This window comes from Lutra lutra, chromosome 14 (assembly GCF_902655055.1).
Source record: "Lutra lutra chromosome 14, mLutLut1.2, whole genome shotgun sequence".
Taxonomy (NCBI): Eukaryota; Metazoa; Chordata; class Mammalia; order Carnivora; family Mustelidae; genus Lutra; species Lutra lutra.
In genome coordinates, this window is record NC_062291.1 from 63,277,286 (window position 1) to 63,293,491 (window position 16,206).

Genomic DNA, 16,206 nt, shown 5'->3' on the forward strand with positions numbered 1-16,206 from the left:
CTAGGGCTGATTTCCTCACTGATACATTTTCTTTACAATGAAATAGCTAAGGGAAGCTATTAAAATATGTACTTCCCTCACCCCCATCCCCCAAAAGCTCTCTTTGTTTTGAGAGAGAAAAAGGGCAACCTGTAAGCATTTTTATTTTTTTTTTTTTTTTAAAGATTTTATTTATTTATTTGACAGAGATCACAAGTAGACGGAGAGGAAGGCAGAGAGAGAGAGAGAGAGAGAGGGAAGCAGGCTTCTCGCCGAGCAGAGAGCCCGATGTGGGACTCGATCCCAGGACCCGGAGATCATGACCTGAGCCGAAGGCCGCGGCTTAACCCACTGAGCCACCCAGGCGCCCTGTAAGCATTTTTAAAGGTGTTTTGATGGACTTGAGTGTTTCCCCGAAATGTTTGCTAGGGACAAAGGGGATTCTAATGGAGTTCTAGCGCTACCTAGTGGTGGCTGGAGAGAGATTGAGGAGCTGGGAATAGGAGGGGAGAGATGGGGACACCGGTGGTCCCTGCTCACTCTGTGGAGAGAAAACTTCCCACTGGCTACCCTCAGTGGGCAAGAGGCTCCCCTGAGGGGTCTTTGGGTGAAGGTCGGAACAAGCGATTGCCTCTGTCACCTCTCTTGGAAAAGGTGGCTAGGAGGGAGATGTCACACCACCAGCCATAGGGGAGAGATGCCTGGTCTAGGGGTGAAGGGCATTTGAAGTGACTGAAGGCTATTGGCTTATTGGGCATGTGCCTCCTGACTCCTATCTGTCTTTCAACTTTTTCCAGGAAAAGTTTTAAATTTTTATGTAGTCATATTTATCATATTTTTCCTTTATGATTCTCTGGTCTTTGCAACATTCTTAGGAAGCCTTTCCTGATAAGTAAAGGTCTTTTATTTTATTATTATTATTTTTTAAAGATTCATATATTTACTTATTTGGCAGAGAGAGACAATGAGAGAGGGAACACAAACAGAGCAAGTGGGAGAGGGAGAATAGGCTTCCCGCCGAGCAGAGAACCCGATGCGGGGCTCCATCTCAGGACCCTGGGATCGTGACCTGAGCTGAAGGCAGATGCTTAGCGATTGAACCACCCAGGTTCCCCATATTTTATTTTTATATGTATATTTTTAAGTAGGCTCCACATGGGCAGTGCAGAGCACAATGAGGGGCTTGAACTCATGACCCTGAGATCAAGACCTGAGCTCGGAAACAGAGTCAGACGATTAACCGATTGACCACCCAGGTGTCCCAAATAAAGGTCATTTAAAAATTCTATGAGGCCTGGTGGCTCAGTTGGTTCAGAATCTGACTCTGGGGGCGCCTGGATGGCTCAGTGGGTTAAGCCTCTGCCTTCGGCTCAGGTCATGATCTCAGGGTCCTGGGATCGAGCCCCGCATCCGGCTCTCTGCTCAGCAGTGAGCCTGCTTCCCCCTCTCTCTGCCTACTTGTGATCTCTCTCTCTCTCTCTCTGTCAAATAAATAAATAAAATCTTCAAAAAAAAAAAAACTGACTCTGGATCATGAGTTCAAACCCCGAGTTGGGCTCTTCTCCGCTAGTAATGGAAAAAGCAAACATCTGTGAGAGAAAAAAAGTGCTGAGGTATTCCACCATTTTGATCATTAAAAAAATCTTTTTCAGTTTGGTTACTGTCAATCTATTTCATGTTCATTATGGTCATGTGCTGCCTGGCTAACTTCCAGGAACTGAGCCAAAGCACCTGGGAGTCTTCAGGGTTTCTCAGAAGTTTTAAGGCTCAGCAACCCAGTGAGGACACCTCTTCTGCAACAGGTGTCTTCCTCAGGCGGGGCACTTGGAGGAACTCCTTTGTGGGACAGGCACAGTATCGCAGAGATCTGGATTCAGACCACCCCAGGGCTGTAACTCAGTGTTTCTTTTATCAGCTCCTAGCCAGACGTCTCAACTTCCCTAAGCCTTGAGATTTTCATTTGTAAAATGGGGATGATAAAAATGAAATAATAATAATAATAATAGTACCTACCTCCCAGGCTTGAATGAATTACTATAGACGAATTGCTTAGATCAAGGCCTGGTCCGTATGACTGAGTGCAGTCATACGGCCACTATTACTGAGCCAGCGGCCCTGGGATGGGTCAAGAGGGATGCTGGACTCTTTTGAAGTCACTAGACAAGTTTCCTAGGCAGGGATCTTGTGCTCCTCTTTCTGATGTTGGGTATTTTCCTTTCTGTGTGTGGCAGGGACCTTCGCTGTCCTTTATTTTATCTTAAAAAGATTTTTATTTGTTATTTATTTACTTGAAAGAGAGAGCACAGAGGGAGAAGGAGAAGCAGACTCCCCACTGAGCAGGGGCCTGATGTGGGACTTGATCTTAGGACCCCAAGATCATGACCTGAACCAAAGACAGATGTTTAACTGGAGCTCCAGGTCTATGGGCTTTCTAAGGGTCTGTTTAAGACTGGAAAAAAAAAATGATTGGCTCCAAATTATGATGGAAAAATTTCAAAGTCAAAATTAATATATATTTACTTACTTGCCTACGAATGTAATGTTGTATCAACTTCATTAATCATTACATGAGTACTCATAAAGGGGCTCCTGGGTGGCTCAGTGGGTTAATCATCTGCCTTTGGCTCAGGTCATGATCTCAGGGTCCTGGGATTGAGCCCTGCATCGGGCTCTCTGCTCAGTGGGGAGCTTGCTTCCCTCTCTCTCTCTGTCTGCCTCTATGCCTACGTGTGATCTCTCTCGCTCTGTCAAATAAATACATAAAATCTTTTTAAAAAAATCATTACATGAATACTCATAAAGATTTCATTATGTTTAAAGACAATTGTAGGTTTTTCTTACTTGGCAAGAAATCCAATACATGCAAGATTGCTTAAAAATAAAACCAATTGTAAATTCAGTGAGATACTTGTAGTCCAACGATTCCAAAAGCCAAATTTATAAAAATCCTTTCAAAATGTATAAGGCAGGAAAATAATGTTTAATGCAGGTTGTAGCATATTTGAGTGTGTTTGAGCTGATACAGTTGAGCTCCAAGGATAAGAGTTTGGGGGATTTGTGAAGATCTTACAATTGGTCATGGACCTGGGGGCCACCTCCCAGGGGGCAAGTCTGTCTATAGTTAGAATCATAAGGTAAGTAGCCTTTTCATATATTTTCTCATTTAGTAGTATATATTTAAGTTTCCTCCATGTCTTTTCATGGCTTGATAGCTCATTTCTCTTTAGCACCGAGTAATATTCTAGAATCTGGATGTACCCCTGTCTGTTTATCCATTCGCCTGCTGAAGGACCTCTTTATTGCTTCTGAGTTTTGGTATGATGAGTAAAACTCTATAAACCTCCTTGTGCAGGTTTTATGTGGACATAAGTTTTCCATTCCTTTGGGTAAATATCAAGGAGTGTAATTGCTGGATTGTATGGTAAGAGAATGTTTTCTTATAAAAATCACCAAATTGTCTAACAAAAAGTGTCTGTACCACTTTGTATTCCCACCAGCAACAAATAAGCATTCCTATTGCGCTCCATATCCTCACCAGCATTTGGTGTCGTCAGTGTTCTGGATTTTGATCATTCTAATTAGCGTGTATGGTATCTCCTCATCGACATAAGATGTGGGGCATCTTTTCATGTGTTTACTTGCCATCTGTAGATCTTTTTAGGTGAAGGGTCTATGAGGGCCTTTGGCTCGTTTTTAAAACCAGGTTCTTTGTTTTCTTATTGTTCCATTTTAAGAGTTCTTTACATGTTTTGGATAACAGTCTTTTGTCAGATATGTCTTTTGCAAATATTTTTCTCCTAGTCTCTTTGGTTTGTCCTTTATTCTCTTGACCGTGTCTTTTGCAGAACAGAAAAATCTAATTTTAATGAAGTCTAGCTTATGAATTCTTTCCTTCATGGCTCATGCCCTTGGCGTTGTATCTGACAAGTCATCACCAAACACAAGGCCATTTAGATCTCCTCCCTTATTATCTTCTAGGAGTTTTGTAGTCTTGTATTTTCCATTTAGGTCTGTGATCCATTTTGAGTTAATTTTTGGGAAGGGTGTAAAGAACGGATTTTTTTTGTTTTTGTTTTTGTTTTCTGCATGTGGCTCTCCACTTGTTCACGTGCCACTCGTTGGAAAGACTACCTCTGCTCCATTGTATTGCCTTTGCTCCTTGTCAGCTGACTGCATCTACGTGATTTTATTTCTGGGCTCTCTAGTCTGTTGCATTGCTCCACTTGTTTAGGCTTTCGCCAACACCGTGCTGTCGTGATTACGGTAGCTTCATAGTAAGTCTTGAAGTTGGGTAGCGTCAGTCCTTCAACTCTGTTCTTCTTCAATGTTGTGTTGGTTATTCCATGTCCTTTGCCTCTTCCTACACACTTAAGAATCAGTTTCTTGACCCCCCACAGACAACTTGCTAGAATTTTTATTGGGATGCATTGAATCCATAGATCAAGTCAGGAAGAGCTGATATCTGATGATACTGAGACCTACTGTGTGCTCAGCCCTAACCTTAGGAGGTAGGAAACTGGGATGCACAAAAGCACAGGAGCCGCTCCCCCATGGTGCTGGCAAGGAAGCTGCACCCCACACAGTGCCGGGCATACAGGTAGTGCTCAATAAATGGTCACAGGGTCAATAAAAGATGCTGAATTCCAAAGCGCCTGGGCCATGTGGTGCCCATTTCATGCTAAGATGGTAGCACAGACTCCCTTCCAAGGGAAGGCCTGGCCTCAGGGAAAACTTTGTGAGAAAGACATTGTTGAGAAGGGAACAGGCCAGGTGGGCTGGTCTGAGCAAGTCTTCTAGCTGACAGGGTGGCTGTACTAATAGGAGAATTTCCTGATTTATTGATTCATTGATTTACTGAACAAATATTTATTGGGTATCTATTATGTATCAGGCACTCAGAGATCTCCCCCTCTAACATGTCCAGCCACCTCTAACATGTCTAACAGTCAGGCAGGACAACTTGTATAGATTTTCTGATGGCCTGATAACTATGGACTGGGCCTTGGGGGATGGGGGGGGGCCCTGTCTCCCAGCCTCGGGATGGTTGTGGTTTTTTCCTATCTTAAGGTTAGTTTCTTTTTCTTTCTTTTTTTCTTTTTTTTTTTTTTTTTAAGATTTTATTTACTTATTTGACAGACAGAGATCACAAGTAGGCAGAGAGGCAGGCAGAGAGAGAGGAGGAAGCAGGCTCCCTGCTGAGCAGAGAGCCCAATGCGGGGCTCAATCCCAGGACCCTGAGACCATGACCTGAGCCGAAGGCAGAGGCTTTAACCCACTGAGCCACCCAGGCGCCCTTAAGGTTAGTTTCTTGACAGGGAGGAAGGTATCATGGTATGGACTAGGGTGGTCTCAAGTTGCAGGGAGCCCGGCTTGGCTTCGATGAACCCCACTCTTGTCTGCCTGGTACGGCCCCTCCCTGTGGCTGGTTCTGGGCCCAGCAACCAGGTGCTCAGGGAGGGACTTATTACTTTGTCCAGTATTTTATTATTTATCAATGCGGAGACTCTTCAAGACTTGAACTGAAATTGGGAGCCGTGGAGAGTGAGAGAGAAGGGGAAGAGGGAGGGGAACCAGCAGGAGGAGACAGACAGGGAACAAAAAGAGAAGAGAGACAGCCGGGAGAGAAAGTGACAAGAAGCAGAGAATGGCAGGCAGAAGGGGACAAAGAAAGGGAGGGAGGGAAAAAGGGTGAGACAGAGAGAGAGGGAGAAAGGAGTCAGCCTTAAGGGAGAGAAACAGGGGCTAGAGCTGCCGTCGAAGGACCCCCAGTTCTGCCGGACATCCTTGCTTGGGCTCCCCCCTCTCCTACGCACTGGTGTGAGCACTCACAGCACCCACTTGTGCACGCACCAGCACACACATGTACATACATGCAAACACGTGTGCACCAACACCCATCCCCTTGGGCACTGCCTTCGGAATCCATATCACTGGGGAGGCGGGGTTGCCACGGTGACAGGTACCAGAGCCCCACCTCACGGGTATTAATAGCTTCTACTGAAGTCACCAAAACAGTGTTTTCATCCAGCCTTGTCTCCCCGGAAGCTTCCTCCTCCCTCCTCCCTACCAGGATGGGGCTAGACAGGACCCGTGGGGCCACACACGCCATTTCCCTGCCTCCTGGCAGCTGCCTTGGTGAAGAATGTCCTACACGCCTCGGGGATTCTGCCCCAGTGTCCAGAAGGGGACTGGCAGAGTTCGTTGATCCTTTGAGCTGGGTCTAACCACAGCCCCTGCCAGAAAAGGGTTTCTGAGACACAGGACCCTCTGAGGGCTTAATTCTCAGCTTCTCTGAGTCCCATGCCATCACGCCTGCCTTCTCTAGGACCCTGCCTGGCCAGACACTTGCATTCAGTTGACACTTGACTGTGGCATCCCTTCCCACAGTACAGAGCTCCCTGGAAGGGCGAGGGCCAGGCCAGGGAGGTGGCTTGGGGTACAACATTTCAGAGGCACTCCCTCATGACCCCAAGAGCCAGCACAAGGGTCCCTTATCTTCTCCTGGTTCTGCAGCTGCTCCCATTACCTCCTCAGCCCTCTTGGGGCAGGGGAGGTTTCTTTCCTGCTCTCAGTTCCCCGCCTGGGTCTCCGATTCCTCTTACCTTCCCATGAGACTCCCTGGGATCGGGCTGCAGAGCCTGTGGCTGCCTCTGGGCTCCCCTGCCAGGCACTAGTCTCTGGCCCTTACTTCCTCTTCCCTTTGACCTTCTCCATCTCTCCCCTGCTTTGCCCACAGTCCCAGCTTTAGACTACGTGGGGCCTGTGACATCCCTGCTGTCCTCTCCCTTTGGGGCCTCCATCATCCCACCCCCACCCCCTGGTGCCCATGCACTAGCTCTTCTTCCTCCTTGGGGAAGGCAGGGGTGGGACCCCAGGGCAGGCCTGAGCCACGCCCCAGCCGCCCTTTGCAAATCCTCCCAGGAGCCCCGCCCTTCACTCACACTCTGGGGGAATCAGTCTGGTCTATACAGGCCTTCAGATTTATTCTGAGGCCAGCAGCAGCTCTCGGTGACCTCACTGCAGCAGACTTCAGGGGTGTGTGTGCGTATGCATGAGAGTATGCGTACGCTAGTGTAGAAATGAGTGTGCGAGAGGGTGGAGAGGTGCGTGTGTCAATGCGTGAGTGTGCTGCCATTCAGAGCCCATGGATTTCTGATGCATGAGTCACTGGTTGGGAGCCAGCTATGAGAAGATATGCCCATAAATAAGACAGCACCCCTGGCCCCTGTGTCCATTCTGCAGCTGGCTGGGCACGTGATCTTGGGCATTTAAGAGGCTGGAGGCGGGGGTGGGGGCTGTCTTTCCCTTCAGACCCCACAGAGCAGCTGCCATGGATATTTCTAGCTTGCTTGGAGTCCCAGACATTTATGGATGTGATGCCTGCAATGGGTGGGAGGCAGGGGGCAGGAGATGGACGTAAAGAGCCTCACTCCCAGGGGTCTTAGTGGAGTTCTGCTGGCGGCAGGCAGATTCATCCATTTCACAAGTATTTTTTGATAGTCTGTCATGTGCCAGGTACTCCCCTAGGGGCTTGGGACATCATGGTCAGCAGAGTTGACCTGCCTTCTAGCCTCACAGAGCTTATGTTCTAGTGGGGGAGGCAGAACATAAATAAGAGGGAAAGGCTACTTTCACGCTAATTCCTCCCCCCCCAAAAAACCCCCCAATAATGGTGTGGAAAGTGGCCGAGGTGGTGGGGGTTCTTTAGTTGGGGTGGACAGGGAAGGTCAGGAGGTAACATGTGAACTGTGCCTGAATAATGAGGAGCCATCTCATGGAATCCTGAGGGAAGAACCTTCCCTAAGAGGACGGATGAGATGCTTGTTGTAAGCTCACACCCTCACTGGATTCTGGATCAAAGGTGTTGAAGTCAGTTAGAGAACCAGAGGTGACCTAGAGGAGCAGGAAGTCCGATTGTTTGAGGGGACAGTGGCTCATCTTTTACCCCAGCAGACAGGGAGGAGATAGCCTATGACCACGTAGAAGGAGAATGGCTCCCTTACCCCTTCCTGCAGGCTTCCTGGGAGCAGTACTGAACTGGAGGATAAGAGAGTCATGCAAATAGGCAACTTGCTGAAGCCCCTTCCTCTAGGAAGCCTTCCGTGATTGCTACACACCGCAGAGGCTCGGCTCCCCGTAAGTCTTAGAGCTGTCAGAACCAATGGGTTCAGAGTTGGTGGTTCTCTCATGGTTTGCCCTGAGATCTGTTCCCCCAGCTTGGCCAGCAACCCAGTCTCCTAGGTCCGGCCCCGAATTTACCCCAAGGCCCCCAGGTTGATGTTCGCAGAAACCGGATAGCTGGGCTTCTGGTCCTGAGCCCCTGCCCCAGCGCACCCGCAGATGTAACTGCGGGCCGAGGGTCAAGTGCTGGCGTTTCTAACCTCACCTCACTCATCGAATCAACCATTCACTCCTCAAAAAAATTTTTTTCTTCTTGAGCTTTGCCTGTGGGCCAGGCCCTGAGCTAGCGCTAGGGAGGCTGCGAAGTAGAGCTAACTCGCCCTGCTCCTGGCCCCCAGGGAGCTCACCGTTCTTGCTCTTTCTCTGTTTTCGACACCAAGTCCCACCACCCGTGAGAGGAACGCGCCCAAGTCCCCGGGCCCCGGCATCTGCCTGGCCCCTCACCCCGGCCCGGGCCGGGCCCCCAGCGCCACAGAGAACTTGTGGCAGCGGGAACGCGGCGCGCCCCGGGGACACATCTGGCTGGGCGGGCGCGCGCGTGTCACTAAGACGCTCATTCACCGGCGCAGCTGTCACCATAACAACCAGAGCCAGGGAATCCTGACGACGGCGGCGGCCGTGGGGCGGGGGCGGCGGTCGCGGGAGGAAGCCGGCGGGGGCGGGAGCGCCCAGCACTCCCCGCGCGCCACAGAGCCCCGCTCCATGCGGACCCGCCGGCGGGAGGGCGCCACGCACGTCGCCGCAGCGGCCGTCCCCGCGGGCGGGGACCGGGCTCGCCGCCGAGCCGCCGAGCGCTCGCGCCGGGAGCCCTGACTCTATGGCCCGGGGGGAGCTCGCCGGAGCCTCCGCGCCGCCCACCAGCAGCGGGAACCCAAGCGCCAGCCCGAGGAACGGGGGAGCCCCGGGCGCCGCCGCCGGCCCCGGCCCAGGGGCTCGCCCGCGGCCCCCGCCCCAGCCGCGGGGAATGGCAGGCAGGTAGCCGGCTCGCGCGAGGACCCCCGCGGCGGGCAGGAGCCGCAGAGGACGGCGCGGCCCCGAGAGAGGGAGGAGAGCGGCGGCCCGCCCGCCCCCGGCCGCAGCCCCGGCAGGGCCCTCCCCCGGCGGCGCGCGCCCGCGCGCGCACACATTCGCACACAGTACCTCGGCTCCTGCCCGGCCTCTCCTGCCCCCCGCGAGCGCCGAACCCCCTGGGGCCGGATGCCATGGGTAACAACTTCTCCAGTATCCCCTCTCTGCCCCGAGGAAACACGAGCCGGGCGCCGCGGGGCCACCCCCAAACCCTCAAAGGTAAGGAAGGCTCCGCTGGGCCGGGCGCAGCCTGAGGACTGGGGCGCAGGTGGAGGGGCAGGGAGACGGAGCGGTGTAGTTGGGGAGTACGGGCAGGTGCCACCTGTTGTTCGTAATTGGAGACTTGAGGTGCTCTTCTGGCCCTGGAGGTGGGCTAGGGGTAGGGGGCTGCTGATGCTGATGTTGAAAACCTGGAGGATGGCGTTCCGTGGGGTCTGCGCAGTTGTCCCTGCCAGCACTGGGAACGTCACTGGAGTTAACTCAGGCCATGATGCTAGCTAGGCTAACGACGTGCAGGCGTTGGGAAGGGCATTTGCCCAGTGAGTAGGGGAGTGTGGTAGGATGCTCAGGCCGGACAGCTGTGCTTTTCAAGGGCAGCATCTCTGTCTCTTTTTCATCTGCCCAGGGCTGGAGAGGTCATGCTGGAAGCACTAGTTGCATTTCCAATTGGAGGATCTTAAAGATCCAGGACTGACTTATAGCAGCCGGGAAGAAGGGGCCAGAGCTGGTGGCCTCTGGAGTCTTCTGCAGCTGTTGACTTTTTGCATCCACTGACTCAGCTTGCTTTCTGGTTCCTCCAAGGGCCAAATGTCCAGTCAGAACCTTAGAAAGGAAAGGCTGGGAGCCTTGAAAGAGAGGAACATTTACCAGGAATGTCTTTGCTGTCTAAATCCCTAGACCAACGCGGCACCCCCAGGGAAGCCCTAGGCCCAGTCCTCAGCCCTGCGGCTTCCAGTGCTGTCTCTGACCTTTGTAAGACACACCTGGGTCTTCCCAGACCCTCAGACCCACTAATTCCCTTCAGAAATCTGCTTTTCTGTCACCCTTAGAACCAGCTAGCACGTGTCTTGGGCATTCTGATGACTAAGAGACAGGAAGGGAAGAGCTTGGTCTTTCACAAAGAACCACCCACTTCTTCAGCCCCTTGGGTTGTGAGAAGGATAATAGTCATACCCCTTGACAAAGCGTTAAAGTTTACAAAGAACTTTCACAAACGCCTGAGCGTTTGGAAATTGTTCTGAGTGGTCAGCAAAACTAATCATACCCATTTTACAGTTGAGGAGAACCAATGCTTGTTTTAGGTTCCTGTAGCCAGTGAGGGGCAGAGCTAGGCTGCAGAGCTGTATCTTCTGACTCGGAATTCTTTCCTCTCTTTCGCTGGATAGTTAACTTTGCAGACTGCGAGAGAGGAGGAGAGACAGGACCTCCCTTCTGCGTTCTAACTCCAAACCTTTCAGAACTGCTGCTCTCACTGCGTTTGGGAAAATCAGTGGGTTTGTTGTGTCTTTCTGGAAATTAATATGGTGGTACATGTCAATCTTTTTAGAAGAACACAGTCATTGGCCTTGTGATCCTCCCCAGAGGAACTGATCCTAGCAAAATGGAGATCCAGGCAAATATTTACGCAGCAGGCTAAGATGTTCATGGCAGTGTTATTTATACTAGGAAAATGACCTAAATGCCTTATAATCATGGTATATCCTCTTGGTGGAGTATTTTGCAATCTTTAAAATTTGTACTTTTGAAGAATATTTGATGCCTTGGGAAAATGTTCAGTGCAATATAATGGTGGTTGAAAAAAAGCAGGATACAAAGTTGTATAGGCTGTGAGATCCGAATTTTGTTAAGAAAATGTGAATCCAAAAGAAAAAGAAAGTTACCAAAAAGTTAATGATGGTTTTTCTTTCGGTAATGGGATCATGTAAGATTTTTTCTTTTCTTTTTCATACTTCACTCTTCTTAAAAATTTCTACAATAAGCAAGTATTTTTTTTATCATCAGAAATAAGCTGTAAGTATTAACATGTATAAAGACTATTTCTGAGTATTGGAAAGACTCCTAATGTTGGAAGAACCAGTGGACATCCTCTGGTGCATTGTCATCCCTCGCAAGCGAGAAGAAGGAAGGGAAGGGAGAGTGATTTGCTCACTTACTCAGTGCATCAGGTGGCTAAGTCAGGCTGAACCCTTCAAGGATAGGGTAGCTGGGCCAATGAGTTGATTTGGGGTTTAATTGCTCACAAACTGCCCCAAGAAGGCAGGCCTGCTCCATCCTTGACCCTAGGGAAGCCCAGGAAATGCTTTGGTAATTGCATCCCTTTTTACCTAAAGTGTGGGATTGTGGGGATGTGAAGTCTCTGTGGCTTGGGTCTTCAGCAAGGGAGGGAAGGGGCGGGGGAAAAAGTCTGGGAGCCTCCCACCTCCCTGCCCCCACCCCCACTTTCTCCTCTGCCTGACTCCCCACCTGTGTGGCCTGGGAAACCCCCCTTGTGCTGCCTCCCTGATTTACAGGGTTGAGTTTCTTCTTCTTGGGGACTACATGGTGGTGAAATTCTCCCCCTACCTGTCTCCCTCCCTCTGCCCATCTCCCTTCAGGCTTGATTTACCAGAATCCACTCTCTTCTCCCTTCCCACATGCCTACAGGAGGTGGCCATGAGAATTTTGATTCTGCTCCTTCCAAGCCTGTAATGAAGGATTAGAGTGTGCCCATGACAGCCACCTATAGGTACCCTCTGTCCTTTGCCTGGGTTACACTGATCCTGACTTCTCCCCACCCTAATAAAGCCATCAGCTTTATTCTGTGATTGTTTTCGTGTCCATTCCAAATTCCCTTCTAACCGTATCAGCCTTGACCTAGTAGTCTTCTCTGATGTATCAGTGGTCATCCAGAATTCCATTCTAATTGTATTGGTGTTGACCTCAATACTGGCTGTGATTCTAAGCCTGTCCACCGAGACTTCTGTTCACCCTGAATCTAGTTCTAATTCATATCAGTGTCTGTCTTAAAAATTTGCTGGGGGTGGGGAACTCTCGATTTTTTTCTCTCCTTCTATAACTGCAATCTCTGTTGACTTCTCACCATTTTAATTAAAGCAACTGGAAGAGGTCTGGCATAATAGGGACCCTGGGACACACTGGAGATCTATGATTGGTCTGGCTGTCAGGCTGACATGAAATGAGGCTTGTCCATTACCTTTCAGGTTATAGGCTTTGGTATTCTCCCTGGAGACACACTGACTTCACTGCTGGTGATTCCCATTGGAGTCTGAACAGTGTTGGTCTAGGAGGGTCCAGGGGAGAGATCCAAGGCATAGCTCTGGGCTTAGGACCAACAGAAAGTTATGAGGAATTGCTGTGAGCCTGGACTAGAGGTGAGGTCTTCTGACATCCCTGTATATTCACAGGCTGAAGATCTATTTTGAAAAGACAGGGCAGGGATGCCTGGGTGGCTCAGTTGGTTGGGCAGCTGCCTTCGGCTCAGGTCATGATCCCAGCGTCCTGGGATCGGGTCCCACATCGGGCTCCTTGCTCATCGGGGAGCCTGCTTCTCCCTCTGCCTCTGCCTGCCATTCTGTCTGCCTGTGCTTGCTCTCTCTCCCTCTCTCTCTCTCTGACAAATAAATAAATAAATAAAATCTTTAAAAAAAAAAAAAAAGACAGGGCAGCTTTGAGCTGGTCATGGAGGGAACTGCAGAAATTTGATAGATGACAAGGGGTGCAGCAGGTGTGCTAGGGTATGGGGATGAGACGGGGAAGGGACATACAGCAGAGGCTTGGAGGTGGGAATCGGTAACTGTGTGTATATATTCTCAGTGAGGGGCACAGGGTAACTGGGGCAAGGGGCACTTGCTTCATGGAGACAAATACAGAGAATAAAGAACTTTCTCCTTTCCCAGCTCTGAGTGCCTGTCTGCTTGTTGCTAAGTGTTGAGGGAAAGGTAACTGAAAACCTTGTGGAGGACTATCCAGCCGCAGTGGTCACCTATAGATGAGGATTGGATGGGCCACCTCCCATCATTTAAAAAATTGTAGTGAAATTTACACAAAATCCACCACTTTAACATTTTATTTATTTTTTATTTTATTTATTTTAGAGAGAGAGATAGAGAGGGAGGGAGAGAGAGTGGGAAGAATGGACAGAGGGAGAGAATCCTCGAGCAGATTTCCTACTGAGCATGGAACCCAACATGGGGGTCAGTCCCATGACCCATGAGATCATGACCTGAGCCAAAACCTAGAGTCAGGCACTTAACCAACTGAGCCACCTAGGTGCTCTCATTTTAACATTTTAAACTGTACAGTCTAGTGACATTTAGTACATTCACAGTGTTGTCCAACCATCACCTCTATCAAGTTCCTGAATGTTTTCATCGCCTCAAAAGGAAAGCCTGTACCCAGTAAGCAGTCATTCTCCATTACCTCCTCCCCTGAATCCTTGGCAAAGAATGTTGTCCAGGATCACTGACCTAGGAAGTGGTGAAACTGGGACTTCTACACAGAACACCAGAGCCCATGGGGAAGAAACTTGGTCTTGGGGGAATTTTTGCACATTAGGCTTTCTTTTCCCTGACCCTCTGGGATGGGATGTGCTCACTTCCAAGATATGCACTTTGAGGGTCTGGCATCTGCTCTCAATCACAGAGGCCAACATGGAGGCCAGACAGGCAAGAGCAAGGGGGAGGAAGGGGTGAGGGAAGGAGGGCAGGAGCTGGGCACTGCCCAGGGGATGCCAGGGATGCCTCTATCCTGGTGTGCCAGCTGCCTAGGCCTATTTCTTGTTGGTCTGTGACTCTCCCAAGGGCTAGAGGCTTAGGGGCTGCTTCTCACTGAACTGGTTGCTTTGGCAACCCTGGGCAGGATGCGAGTGGTCTCCTTGGTAACGCCTGGGAAACCTGCCTGTGGGGATGGAGGGAGGTGGACTGGCCAGTGGTCAAGCAGGGTGGCACAGGCAGAGCTGGGCTAGGCTGCTGAGCTCAGAGGCCTTTGGGGAGGGCCAAGCTTATGGAATAGCCTGGTTGCCTGTTGGCCATTGCCCAGAAAGCCAGAATCCAGAGGCCCAGGTGAACTGGGGGCCGGCCTGGCGACACCAAAGGTTCCAATGCCCAGGAAGTGGGAGGAGATGGGGGTGAGAGTGGGAAGGGGGGAAGAATATAGCTTCTGGATGACAGATCCAGCTACAGGGTTTATTAAAAGATGCTTATCAGAGGTCATTACCCAGATCCTGCTGTTTTGGGAAATGAGCAGGTGCTGACGCCTGTGGGGGACCAGGCGGAGAGAAAAGAAGGTCTAGGAGAGGAAGGGAAGGAAATAGATAAGAGTCACTGGCAGGCAGGTGGGAGGCCTTGGCTTTCTCTCTGCTCTAACTGCAAAGGGTGGGGGGTAGGGCTGGGCTCTGGAACTGAGATTCTCCAAGGGTAAGAGTTGGGGTTCCAGGGACGCTCTGATGGGAAGGGCTCATTCTGTTGTTTAACAAATGCATACTAAGCATCGATGAAGGGCCAGGCACTCTCACAGGCATGAGAATACAGTGGTATACAAACTAGATGAGGGTTTGCTGCTGTGGCTGCCAGGAAGCTTCCCCTCCAGTGGAGAGGCAGATGGGAGGAAAAATGACAAACGCACAAAAATAAATCGGAATACGATAATAAGTATGAACATGCTGTGTGCTGGAGCCTCTTTACACCTATTACCTCACTTATTTTTTTAAAAAGATTTTATTTATTATTTTAAAGAGAGAGCACATGTGCATGCAAGTGGGGGGAGGGGAAGAGGCGGAGGGAGAGAGAGAATCCCAAGCGGACTCCGCACTGAGCGTGGAGCTGGATGCGAGGCCTGATCCCGTGACCCTAAGATCATGACCTGAGCCAAAATCAAGAGTTGGCTGCTCAGCCAGCTAGCCACTCGGGCACCCCTTATCGCATGTAATTTTTTAAAATCTCCTTGTGAAGTAAGTATGATTATTAACCCCATTTATGGATGGATAAACCAAAGCTTAGAGGTTAAGCAACTTGTTCAAGGTCAAATGGCTGATAGGAGGTGGCGCTGGATTCTGGGCAAAATCCTTCTGATTTTGGACCAACTGCTCTTTCTCTTTTTGATACAGGCACACTTGGGAGATATTGTGGGTTGTGCTGCCAATCTCTGCAGTAAAGAGAATATTACAATAAAGCAAGTCAAATGAATTTTCTGTTTTTCCTAGTGCATATGAAAGTTGTGTTTACACTATACTGTAGTTTATTAAGTGTGCATAGCACTCTGTCTAAAAAAACAGTGAACATACCTTAATTAAAAATACTTTATTGCTAAAAAATGCTAACTATCACCTGAGCTTTCGGTCAGTTGTGTTCCTGCTGGTGGAGGGTCTTGCCTTGATGTTGATGTTGATGGCTGCTGACTCTTCAGGGTGTTGGCTGCCAAAGGTTGGGGGTGATTGTGGCAGTTTCTTTTTCTTTCTTTCTTTCTTTCTTTCTTTCTTTTTTTTTAAGATTTTGTTTATTTGAGAGAGAGCCTGAGTTGGGGGAGGAACAGAGGGAGAGAATTTTCAGTCAGATTCCTTGCTGAGCATGGAGCTGGACACAAGGCTTGATCCCATGACCTGGGAGATCATGACCTGAAACCAAGAGTCAGACGCTTGACCAAGTGAGCCAGCCAATTGCCACTGTGGCAGGTTCTTAAAATAAGACGATGAAGTTTGCTGCATCAATTAACTCTTCCTTTCAAGAATGATTTCTCTGTAACATGCAATGCTCTTTGATAGCATTTTAAGCACAGGAGAACGTTTTTCAAAATGGGAGTCAATCCTCTTGAATCCTGCCACTGCTTTATCCTCTAAGTTTATATAATATTCTAAATCCTTCGTTGCCCTTCCAACAATCTCTGCAGCATCTCAAGAAACCACTTTGTTCGTCCATAAGAAGTGGCTCCTCATCTGTTAAAGTTTTATCACAAGATGGTGGCCATTCAGCCCCATCTTCAGGC

The 16,206-nt window shown here is 49.7% G+C and overlaps 1 protein-coding gene across 1 annotated transcript in view; it reads left to right on the plus strand.

Annotated features, from left to right (window-relative positions):
- Nucleotides 1–8,897: 8,897 nt before the first annotated feature.
- The window catches only part of NEURL1 (neuralized E3 ubiquitin protein ligase 1), an 80,341-nt gene continuing 73,032 nt past the window's right edge, over nucleotides 8,898–16,206 (plus strand). Inside the window, exon 1 of the mRNA XM_047701417.1 lies at nucleotides 8,898–9,447. Coding sequence (XP_047557373.1) covers nucleotides 9,363–9,447 — 85 coding nt within the window. The 5' untranslated portion in view covers nucleotides 8,898–9,362. The remainder of the gene's footprint in view (nucleotides 9,448–16,206) is intronic.